The 12,893-nt window shown below is 41.2% G+C and overlaps 1 protein-coding gene across 3 annotated transcripts in view; it reads left to right on the forward strand.

Moving 5' to 3' along the window:
- The window catches only part of nr3c2 (nuclear receptor subfamily 3 group C member 2), a 264,566-nt gene that overhangs the window by 174,720 nt on the left and 76,953 nt on the right, over nucleotides 1-12,893 (forward strand). For all 3 annotated transcript variants that reach the window (XM_033017777.1, XM_033017761.1, XM_033017769.1), the window contains exon 3: nucleotides 2,161-2,309. In XM_033017777.1, coding sequence (XP_032873668.1) covers nucleotides 2,161-2,309 — 149 coding nt within the window. The remainder of the gene's footprint in view (nucleotides 1-2,160; nucleotides 2,310-12,893) is intronic.

A 12,893-nucleotide genomic window follows, 5' to 3' on the forward strand; every position in this document is an offset into this window, starting at 1 on the left:
TGTCCAACCCCTTCAGAATTTTGTAAGTTTCTATAAGATCCCCCCTCAATCTTCTAAATTCTAGCGAGTACAAGCCGAGTCTATCCAGTCTTTCTTCATATGAAAGTCCTGACATCCCAGGAATCAGTCTGGTGAACCTTCTCTGTACTCCCTCTATGGCAAGAATGTCTTTCCTCAGATTAGGAGACCAAAACTTCACGCAATACTCCAGGTGTGGTCTCACCAAGACCCTGTACAACTGCAGTAGAACCCCCCTGCTCCTATACTCAAATCCTTTTGCTAAGAAATGCATTTATACTTCTATGACTTCTATGACAGAAGTTAACTTATTTCTGCCATGTCTGAGAAGACTGAGGAAATTGTAGGGTTCATAGAGTTACCGAGTCACACAGCAAAGGTCCTTTGGCCCACTATGTCCATACTGACAATTAAGTACCTATCTGTACCAATTCCTGGGCGGCACAGTGGCGCAGTGATTGAGTTGCTCTTACAGCACCAGCAACTCAGGTTTGATCATCACTACGGGTGCTACGGGTCTGTAAGGAATTTGTACGTTCTCCCTGTGACCGCATGGATTTTCGTCGGGTGCTCCGGTTTCCTCCCACATTCCAAAGACATACATATTTATAGATTAATTGAATTCTGTGAATAATAAGGGTTAATCTACACCTAGTGTTGTTAGTCGACGCAGACTCTGGGCTGAAGAGCCTGTTTCTGCGCTGTATCTCTAAAACTAAACATAAAACTTCAAGTACTTGTCAATCTATCTATATATCTATAAAAGTCTCATCTTGTATGCATGTCTGTATGTTGTATGTATGTTTTGTATCTTCTTCAAAACGCTATGCACTAGTGCTTAAATTAGTCTTGCTGTTAAAATGACTGCTGTGGAACCACCAGTTACAGCCAGGAAGATTTGTCCTAATGTGATTATGGAAGTGTGTTGTATTCTCAGACCTTTCTCTGCTCTACATATCACCTCAGAAATGACACTGGTACAAAACAGGATCAGTTTCTGCCCAGCTGTTATCAAACAACTGAAATGTCCTTCCACCGACTAAAGAGCGGTGCTGGACCACCCATCTACCACATTGGGGACCTTCGAGCACTCTTTAATTGGACTATACTGGCTTTTTATCTTGCATTAAACGTTATACCCTTTATCCTGTGTCCGCACACTGTGGGCAGATTGACTGTAATCATTTATAGTCTTTTCGCTGACCGGATGGCATGCAACAAAAAAGCTTTTCACTGTACCTCAGCACACGTGACAATAAACTAAACTAACTAGCTGGTGGTTCCAAAGGAAGCCTTTCTAACAAAGGTTTGATCCTGCATTTTTAGCAGTGGAGTTACTGTGGTAATTTAATCGCATTTTGGGTTAGTCTTTCTGGTCAGCTTTCTGCGTTCTGGGATTCACCAGTGGACAGCAAAGTTTCCGTATAGAGCTGAGATGCCTGTGCACTAGGTAACTTGAGCATCATTAAGGTAAACTGTAGAAAAGATAAGAGCAAATCAAGGTGAATAAATAATATTTCCAACAAGAAAAACAATCTTAGCATTTATTCAGAGTTGATCAGAGATTCCTGAGCCTGCAAGACACTATTTTATTTTGCACTATTTAGACATCTGGGAACATTCCCCATGTAAGAAATATTAAAAGGTGCCTTGTACAAACACGTACAGCCATGGAAGAATAACAGGTTATTTTTTTAAATGACACTAATATATGAGAAGCTACGCTGCTGCAAGGTTATTTAATGCAGGTGATTTCAGAAGTATAAATGTCTGGATTGCTATTGTATGATTCCCCCTACTTGAACTTATAGTCTAAAAGATAGAACCCATTTGACTCCAATTGACAAAGGTGAACTTTGATGGAATGACTGTAGTGTAGTGGGTACAAAATCTCCTAAAATAAACCAGGAGGCTAATGAATCATGAAGCTGAACTGCTGTGAAAGTTTTATATAAAGTGTGTATTACAGTGTATTACAATATAAAATGTATTGATGGATTCTTCTTATGATCTGAAATGGTCATGTTTTATTTTGTGCTGTATTCACCTCGAACAGCATGTATGAGCAACTTGATTGTTAAAGTCCATTAAAAAAGCGATTCATACCATATTTCTAAAGTTGGAAAATGTCATCTGTTTCAGCTCCCCGATGAGACTGGATCGGAGCTGTTCATCAGTGACCACAACACCTTCAAAGGTGTGTTTGGTTTGTGCGGATGAGGCATCGGGATGTCATTACGGTGTCCTTACCTGCGGCAGTTGCAAAGTTTTCTTCAAAAGAGCTGTGGAAGGTAATCATCTCTTTTACTCCCTCTGGGATCATCTGTTTTATAGTCTGATTGTTTTTCAGTTAACCCCATCAGCTGCTGCTTCTGTCTGACCTGCATATCTAATTATTGATCAGCAAATGGACACAAAGTCCTGGAGTAACTCAGCAGGTATTCCAGGTGACGTGGTCGAGATTCTTCTTCAGACATTATTGTATTGATATAATATATCGGTACTTGGTGAATAGTACAATACTGCAATTAATACACAACCAGGATAAGCAGCTGTGCTTTCCTGTAGAGTTGTCTGGATGCTCTCTGCTGTGGGGGAATTAAGGATTCATTTTACAACAAAAAAACAATTTGGTGTTAACCTTGTTTATACTTCACCGCTGCTGATTTTTTCTTTTGTTCCTTCAAAGTGTGGCCCAAGGTGGACAGTTCCTAGTATGATGTTGTACATTTCTTTGGAAGCCTTCATCAATTTCACTTAATTGATTATCTTACCCTTCAACTTCGATGTTTTTAGACAGTCAACGTGTTAATGTATTTGGTAACAAGATGGAAAATCTTCCCTTGGCCAGTATTTGTAATGATTTATTTTGGCATAATGTGAATATACAGATTATACAGACGGTCACTTCCTCATTTACCCAAATTGCAAATGAAAGAAAATACATTCTGTGAGAGCTGTGTTTAGTTTAGTTTAGAGATACAGCACGGAGACAAGTTTTTCGGCCCACCGAGTCTGCACCGGCCAGCGATGCCCGCATATTAACACTACCTTACACACACTAGGGACAATTTATGATTATATCAAGCCAATTAAACTGCAAACCTGTACATCGTTGGAGTGTGGGAGGAAACCGAAGATCTTGGAGAAAACCCACGCAGGTCACGGGGACAACGTACAAACTCCGTACAGACAGCACCTGTCTTCAGGATCGAACCCAGGTCTCCGGCGCTGTAAGGCAGTAGCTCTGCCGTTGCGCCAAAGTGCCACCCAATTTTTAAACCACGTGTAGGCCTTTCCCTACTGGCATTCACCCTTCCATTACACTCTCGGCAGATAAGATAAACCATAGATTGCACTCTTTCAGATGTACACTTCAATGCTAAAAGCAGTTCAATAAACCTTTTCATTTCTGAGCTTGACTTTGACCCAGTTACATTGTTGCTCTCAGAGAAGCCAGCAAGTGAGCTCAAGGACTGCCAGCTTTTAAACTGCATTTCAATTCCTTTTCTTGGCCAGCGTCATTGGCGGAGGGCTTTCTGAAGGGTTGTCGGAGGGGAAGGAGGAGTAGGGGACTTGGTGGTGGAGCTAAGGAAACTGACTGTCCACCATCTGTTTCCATATGGTACCATAAAAGATAAAAGAAAGAAAACTGCCAACTACATATGAGCCTAATGTTTCCTTCTTATTAAGCTTCATCAAAGCAAGTGTTTGTTTATTTAGTTATTCATGGTGAAGTATGATCCTGCCTGTACTAAGTTACCCAATTGAGAATATTTCCTTGCTGATTTTGTGGTAATCTCATTCCTGATAGTCCTCCGTGTATAGTATATTTCACAAAAAGAACTGGTACGCAGACTCTGTGTGATTTATGCATATACTGCATGTTCTCCAGTTGTAGAATGGTTTTTTATTTGCCTGTGATGTTTTCTTGGCCAATCTCTAGGTGGCCCTAGATGAAAATTATATCGGCAAGTGTTTATGTGACTTGTGCATCTGATTCCATTGGTACTGATAATTCTAAAGGGTTGCTTAACTCATCACTGATGGTGGGGCGTGGACGGATGTAAAATTTCCCTTGGCTTTATCTCTTGTGATGCTGCACAGATGTATACCAAAACACATGGCTGCACCATCATTGCTTGCTCTTATGAAAGCCCATTTTAAACCACAAAAAATGCTGAGAATTATTCTGTGGCCTTGATATTTACATCAAAAGCCAGACATCAAAACGTCGGAAAAAAAATTCATCCAGTGCAGTTTATTCTAACTGAATAACAACGTTGGTTTGTTCACTTTGGGAATCTTAGACACTTAAAAATCTAAATATAATTAAGGGGGGTGTTATTTTTTATTGACAGCGTCACAGTCAGTAATGGTTTTATACAACATTGTAATATCCCAGATACCTGTCATCCTGTGGGGCCTGAAATAATGCTTGACTTTATGGGACAGATGGGAATGTGGATAGGAAGTACAGCAATTTCTTTACCAGTCTGCCCATCAATTTCTACCTTTTGTAGTCATAGAATCCGTGTGCACATCCAAATGCCTTTTAACCATTCTGATTTTGCAAGTCTCTACAGCTCATCCATATGCCCACTACCCTCCATGTGAAAACATTGTGCCTTAGGTCGCTTTTAAATCTTTCCCCTTCCACTTTAAATCTATGTCCGCTAGTTTCAGTCTCCCCTACCCAGGAGAAAAAAACCTATTATCATCCAGCTTATTTGCTCCCCTCATGATTTTATATCTATCTATATTTAAAACTGTGTGTGTGTGTGTGTGTTTCTGCCTGTCTTGTGGGTGCCAGCCTTTGATTCATTGCTACGCCAACACCAGACGCAGAAACGCCGAGATTTTTTCTATTTCGGTAGAGATTTCACTTTTCATTCCAAGTATCCACTCCTGATTAAATTTTGTCGTGTTTATGTACACATTTTTAATAAAATCCTTCTCCCCCCCACCCCCCACCCCCCACACTCATTTTGTCGCCTCCTGCTGGCCAGAGACCATAATGGCTGCTGGCGCCCGCCTCTCGCCTCAAAGACGCAATTTAAAAACAGCCGCACCGCTGAGTGCTGGAATCTTATGTTCGGGAACGGCTTGAGTTGGAGGACCACGTCTCCCGTGGGGGCTACGGGTGTGGAACGGGTGCGTTGGGGGAGCAGACCCAACGGGTCTGCACTTGGTCTAGTATTTCTATAAAATCACTCCTCAGCCTCCAAAGCTCCCGATAAAAAAAAGTCTCAGGCTATCCAGCCTCTCCTTATAACTCAAGCACTCCAGTCCCAGTAACAATTTCATGAACTTTTTCTGCACCCTTTCAAGCTTAATGACATTCCTCCTATCGCAGGGAACCAGAACTGTGCACAATGCTCCATTTGAGGTCTCACCAACGGCTTGTCTCACCAATGACCATCTGCTATTTCTCCGTCCATATTTGGTACTGAATATGACATTATTGACATTTCCGTCCAAGTTGTTTATACATATCACAAACAACAGAGGTCAGAGCACTGTTCCCTGAGGAACACCACTGATCACATATGTCTTGCCAGTATAACACCCTTCCATCCCAACAATGTCTTCTGAGGGTAAACTACCAAAATCACCATGAGTTCCATGCATCTTAATCGATTGTTTGTACTAATTAACATTACAAATTGGAAAAGAATGTTTTTTGATTTTTATTTTAAAATCATCTGCTGTACTTCTGAGAAACTTAATTTAAATTTGAATATATGCACATCATTTGAATTCATCACTGGTAGGCAAAGCACCAGCTGTCAAGAAATTCAATAGCATAATGCTATTTGTTTTCAATGGTGTGCAAGTGAAGGTCGGTTGCTTTTCTGCTGTTAAATATGGCAACACTCATTTCTGGTTAGTTTCCCATATGGAGAGAATGTGGTGTGTACTGCCAGGTTTGCCGGACACGGTGATACATCAGGGACATGCAGGGTGAGGACATTCTCCATGCATCATACCTTTTGGGGCAATGTAAGTGTACAAAGTTGAAGAAGGGTCCCAACCCAAAATGTCAGCTATCCATGTTCTCCAGAGATGCTGCCTGACTCAATGAGTTAATCCAGCACTTTGTGTCTTTATTTTTGTAAACCAGCTTCTGCAGTTCCTTGTTTCTACAAGTATTTGGACCTGGTTGTCCTGCAAGTGTTCCCAGGACAACAAGGTTCTACCAGCACAATGCCAGGTACTCCAGATAAGTAAATTAGAACGGAGTAGAGTACAGCACAGGAAACAGACCCATTGGCCCACAAAGTCTGTGCCGAACATGATGACAAGACCAATTCTTATCTGCTTACACATAAACCATATCCATCCATTCCCTGCATGTCCATGTGCCTATCCAAAAGTCTCTTAAATACCACCATCATAAATGCCTCCATCATCACCCCTGACTGAGTGTTCCATGGTCACAAAAAAAACATGCCCTGGATATCTCCTTTAAACTTTGCCCCGCTGCAATTTGGTGTTTCCATCCTGGGAAAAAGGTTCTGACTGTCTATCTTCTCTATGCCTCGCATAATTGTATATATATATCTATTAAGTTTCGCCTCGTTCCAGCATTCAGGAGGAAAAAAAGCTATGCCTGTCCAACCTCTGGCTGTAGCTAATGTCCCCTAATACAGGCATTGTTTTCGTAAACCTCCTCTGCATCCTTTCTGAGGCCTCCATATACAGTGTCCTCCATAATGTTTGGGACAAAGACCCATCATTTAATTATTTACCTCTGTACTCCACAGTTTGAGATTTGTAATAGAAAATAACCACATGTGGTTAAAGTGCACATTGTCAGATTTTAGTAAAGGCCATTTTTATACATTTTGGTTTCACCACGTAGAAATTACAGCGGTGTTTATACATAGTCCCCCCCATTTCAGGGCACCATTATGTTTGGGACACATGGCTTCAACAGGCGTTTGTAAGAGAAAGATACAGAGTGCAGAATATAGTTATAAGCCTTGTAGAGTAGCAGTTCCAGAGAAAAAGTCCAAAGTCTGCAACAGGTAGGTTGGAGAATTGGGAATATACTGTAGGTTCAGGAAGGACTTTTCAGAAGTCTGATGACGGGGGTTGGGGGGGGGGGGGGGGGGGGGAGGTGAAGCTGTACTGACATCCATCCACTCTTCTTGCCAACCCACACCACTGGATGCCCACTACCATTCCAGCCATAGCAAGGGGCTGCTCACCACCCAAACCCAACATTGGGCTCTACGATACCATACATGTTTTTCCTCTACTTGCTAAATTTTTGTAAGGTGTCCTTGAGACTCTTGAAAGGCGCCCATAAATAAAATGTATTATTATTATTATTATACGATATGTATTTATCTGTATTTATCCCAGGTGGGAAATTGATTTGCCGACAGTCATAAAACACAAGAAGCATGAAACAAACACGAGATACATGAAACAACACAAGATATGTGAAACAAACACAAGATATATGAAGCAACACAAGATACATGAAACTGGGGTAAAATGTAACATTCAGCAGTGTAGCAATGACCAGATCAGACACTAGTGCCCCATCACTGAGGCCAACATGTGAATGGTGATGAATGCACTTGAGTGGACAGAAGTTTGGACACACTCATTTGTTTGATTGTCCATTGAATTATATTTAAAAATAGAGTGCAACAGATTAATGCTACTTTATGATGAATTTACCCCAACTGAGGAGATGAATTTTCAGGGAATGATTCCTGCAAATTTGAATCTTCAGAATGATTTTAGGGTAGACACTGGAGCTGCTTTAAGATTTCATTTTGTTGTTGACTTTCACAACACGATACTCAGCTTTTTAAGCTCAATATGTGTTTTCCTTCTCTGGTTATTTGAGCTGGCACCACCTGTGTTACTCCACCGGTTTGCTCAACCATGATGGCAATGCAGGCTGCCTGGGTGGCAGAGGCAAATAGACTCATAATATCTTCCGATTCAGCTCAGGAAGGCCAAAGCTGTTGTGTTTGAGCCTGCCACACATTCTGCATTCATGACAGTTAGAAAAATAAGTAGAATGAAAAGGGAAGTAGGGTAGACCTATCTTAAGGATAAACAGAATAGTGACCTTTCTTGAGAAAATGAGAAAGTAGTGAAGGTAAAAAGAAATGTCATTGGCAGAGGTTGATAATAGGTATTTTAAGGGTAATTATATTGTTGAGCAGTGTTAAAAAATAATGGGAGTTTAAAATATACATAGTGCAATCATTACAAAAGACTTTAATTTTCACATAGATTGAGCAATTTAAAGTGGCAAAGATGATATTGAGTTTGTATAATGAGGCATTTTCCTAGTGCAATAGGCTGTGAACACAACCATAGAACAAGTTAAGGTACATAAGGCTATGTGTAATAGGAAGTGTAATAAATGATCCTTTGGGGATGAGTGACCATAACTCATCTGACGGGTGTCAGGGGTTATGGGGAGAAAGCACGAGGAAGTGGTTAGGAGGGAGAGATAGACCAGCCATGATTGAATGGTGAAGTAGACCTGATCGGCCGAATGGCCTAAATCTGCTCCTATCACTTATGACCTTATGATAACATGATAGAAAATATATACTTCACAATTTTCATCCTAGATGCATGTCATTTAGCAATAAATACTCAACATGTTCTCCAGAGATGCTGCCTGACCCACTGAGGTACTCCATCACTTGATTTCTTTTTTTGTAAACCAGCATCTGCAGTTCCTTGTTTCTCTTTCTCTCCTCTCTCTTAAAGTACAGGTCTCCTTATTTAAGAAAGAATATGCTTGCCTTTGAGGAATAGCAGGGAAGGCTTACTTGATAAAGATTGGTTCTATGCTCTGGTGTTTTAGAAAATGAGGTGATCATACAGAGAGATATAAGCTCCTCTGTGGACTGAACAGGAGAGATTGTGAGATGAGGTTTTATTGTTAAGATATTACGGAATTAGAGGACATAGTCTCAAGATAGAGGCTCGTCCATTTAAGACTGAAATAAAGTGCTAATACACATTTTGCAGGGTTATAACCCTTTGGCATTCTGTACCCAGCATTTTGCACAATCCGCAGGCATTGCCACTTTCATTTCACTGCACATCTTGTATGTGTATGTGACAAATAAACTTGACTTGACTTGAACTAAACTGAGGATGCCAGTCATTACATATTTTCAAGGCTGAGAAATAAAATTTCCAGCTAAAGAGGAATTGAGTATGAAGGGCATCAGGCAAGGAAGTGGACTTAAGGCCACGCAGAGATCAGCCATGATTTAATGAAATGGTGGAGCAAGCTTGAGACCTCATATGGCAAACCTCTTGTATTCTTACCGCTGACAGCGTTCTCCACTGTTGCCATTAACACCAGGTCACACCTTGATCATCTTGGTGGTCACCTCGACCACGTAGTTTAATGCTGTCTTGAGCAAGGTTTTATACTGACATGCCTATCATCATGACGGAATTTCACTCATTGATTTCACTTTTGTTCAGTTTAGAGATACAGCTTGGAAACGGGTTTGAGTATAGGAGCAGGGAGGTTCTACTGCAGTTGTACAGGGTCTTGGTGAGACCACACCTGGAGTATTGCGCACAGTTTTGGTCTCCTAATCTGAGGAAAGACATTCTTGCCATAGAGGGAGTACAGAGAAGGTTCACCAGTGATTCCTGGGATGTCAGGACTTTCATATGAAGAAAGACTGGATAGACTCGGCTTGTACTCGCTAGAATTTAGAAGATTGAGGGGGGATCTTATAGAAACTTACAAAATTCTGAAGAGGTTGGACAGGCTAGATGCAGGAAGATTGTTCCCGATGTTGGGGAAGTCCAGAACAAGGGGTCACAGTTTAAGGATAAGAGGGAAGTCTTTTAGGACCAAGATGAGAAAATCATTTTTTACACAGAGAGTGGTGAATCTGTGGAATTCTCTGCCACAGAAAGTAGTTGAGGCCAGTTCATTGGCTATATTTAAGAGGGAGTTAGATGTGGCCCTTGTGGCTAAAGGGATCAGGGGGTATAGAGAAGGCGGGTATGGGATATTGATTTGGATGATCAGCCATGATCATATTGAATGGCGGTGCAGGCTCAAAGGGCCGAATGGCCTACACCTGCACCTATTTTCTATGTTTCTATGTTTCTATGAAACAGGTCCTTCAGCCCACCGTGTCCACACTGACCATCGATCACTCGTTCTATGTTATCCCAGTTTCCCACTTTCTACACACGAGAAGCAGAGACCAATCAACCTACAAACCCACACATTTTTCAGATATGGGAGGAAACCGGAAAAACCCGTAGAACATCCACACAGTTAAGGGCCTGTCCCACTTTCACGAGGTAATTCACGAATTCTCCCGAGTTTTCCGCTGATTCAAACTCGCAGAATGTTCGTAACGAGTCCATAGAAGGTCGTAGGCATTCGTAGAAATATCGTAGCGGCTCGTTATGCTAGCCGTAGGTACTCGTGGCATCAGGTAAGTCGGGGCGTTTTTTCCAGCCCGATAAAAAATGTCCACGAGTAAAAAAAATGGTCGGGGTGAAAGAATTAAGTCGTGAAAGTGGGACAGACCTTTTACAGGGAGAACGTGTAAACTCCACACAGACAGTACCCGAGGCCAAGATCAAACCCGAATCTCTGTAAGGCAGCAGCTCTATCACCTGTACCTATATTAGACTCTATGCCCCTGCATCACAACCTTATTACTTCCTGTCTTGATTTCTTTATTACATGTCATCTCATCTTCCACTACATATCAAATCCAGCTGCACCAAATCACACTTATGCAAGATCCATATCACATTGTGTAGGAAGGAACTGCAGATGCTGGTTTAAACCGAAGATAGAGACAAAATGCTGGAGTAACTCAGCGGGACAGGCAGCATCTCTGGAGAGAAGGAATGGGTGGCGTTTCGGGTCGAGACCCTTCTTCAAGGTACCTGCAATGGGTACATTTACCCATTTCAATCCCTGTTCTCTCATGGCATTATATTGAAAATCTACATCCTTCTCTTTACATCTCTTTGTGTTTTTTCACCAGTACCTCCATGTCTTTTTTGTATTTCACAGAACAGAATAATGCACAGTACTCACATGTGGCTGACTATGAAATAAATCCCAGTAATCAGTGTCTTAGGTGACCTATGTTGCTGCTTATATTGATCTGTTTAGCCATTTTCTGAGGCCCCTTTTCTTTTACATCCCATGGGAAGCTCTGAACAAATTTGTAATGGAGGTGATAGTGATGGTAATCTAAAAGAATCAGGGGAGTTCTGATTATAAAGAATATTTTAGATAAAAACAATCTGGAGAGTATTTCCAGTGCCAGATTTGAGATATGCTTAGCTGGGTCTCCACTGACAAAGTGTTTAGAAGGGTTTCGGCCCAAAACGTTGCATATTTCCTTCGCTCCATAGATGCTGCTACACCCGCTGAGTTTCTCCAGCATTTTTGTGTATCTCCACTGACAAACATTGAGGCACATTTTAAGCATTATCAAGGTCTTTTTTGAGTGTGTCCTGAACAGGAATAAGTGTGAGCATTACCAGCATTACCCCCACCCACAGAAATGGAAAAAAAATAAGACCTCTGTAGCAAAATAGAAGCACTCCTTTCTCCACCCTTCCCAGCAATTCTCACTCATTAGAAGCACAAACCTTTGCCAGATGCTTTTCCGCTTTGTGCTCCCGCTACGTAAAGTGGCAGATCACCGGAGGATTCTGGGCAGTATGTGGAGCTGCCCCATTGTTAGTTTGGCATGTCTCTTGATGGAATGCTACTGCAAACTCTGTTAAACTGGCATCCCCAGGCAAACACAGCATCCTCTTTCCTCTTACTACTGACCTTCACGTCTGGCAAGTAATATTATTCTCTTCCCTTAGTAGTCATTGCAATCATTGTCCTTGCTAACCAGTATTAGCTTCACATCATTAAAAGATTCATCAAGTTTAAGATGCAATTAAAGCCATCTGCAGTGAATCAGAAGTTCGCACCATCATGTCCTACAGTAATAATGAATTTTGGGTGAAAATTTTAGTGCTAATTGCCTTTCTTCCTCAGATTTCCTGGCTTGTGTAAAAAATTATTGTCTCTTAAGACCTTTTTACAAATAGCTTTTATGGTAACTTATTGCAAGTAACCTTAAATTCCCTATCCTTCCAATCTCTATTTTTAGAATCATATTTCTTTCAACTATGAACTACAGTAGTTGAAATCAATTCATTCTGACTTTATTAACATGTTGAAGCAGAGATTTTCCGCTAGTGTGCTATGAGGCCCTCCCTTCCACCAAGAATAAGCACTGCATTACGTAATATTACCTCCACGTTTTAACATCAAAAACATCTCAGTGATAATATTCTTAACTTTTGTGAATAGGATGAGCCCAGGGACTATCCTTTAACACTATTTTTGTTTCTTTGCTACAAACACAACACAGTACTTCTTTTATATGTTCAAAGAAAAGTCAGTAGTGAACTAGATATATCCACAATAACCTCAGAAGTCTATTTCCTGCTAAATATTTTAAATGACTTAACTGTTCTATTCACCATAAACTTTCTATTTTGATCCTTTGGCCTAAATGGAGGGGAAAAAATTGCCTAGAAAATGAATGGTAGCAGAACTCTCTCAGTAACTGGATGGGAGAGCAATAGGCCAGCGAATATATTGTTTGGGAGTCCACCACTGGAAAATAAAGTCGCAGCTGAGGACCAGGGGAAGGCCATGCATTGGCATGAGCGCCAGGTGATGAGTAAGTGGTTTGGGCTAAGAAATTAGTAAGAGAGTCAGTGGCCAGGGACCTTTAAACCAAATCAAGACTGGGAGTGTGAAGCTGGGATATTGTTAGGGGGAAAATGGTCAGTGATTGATTGGGGTTCTGCAGCTG

This window comes from Amblyraja radiata, chromosome 1 (assembly GCF_010909765.2).
Source record: "Amblyraja radiata isolate CabotCenter1 chromosome 1, sAmbRad1.1.pri, whole genome shotgun sequence".
Taxonomy (NCBI): Eukaryota; Metazoa; Chordata; class Chondrichthyes; order Rajiformes; family Rajidae; genus Amblyraja; species Amblyraja radiata.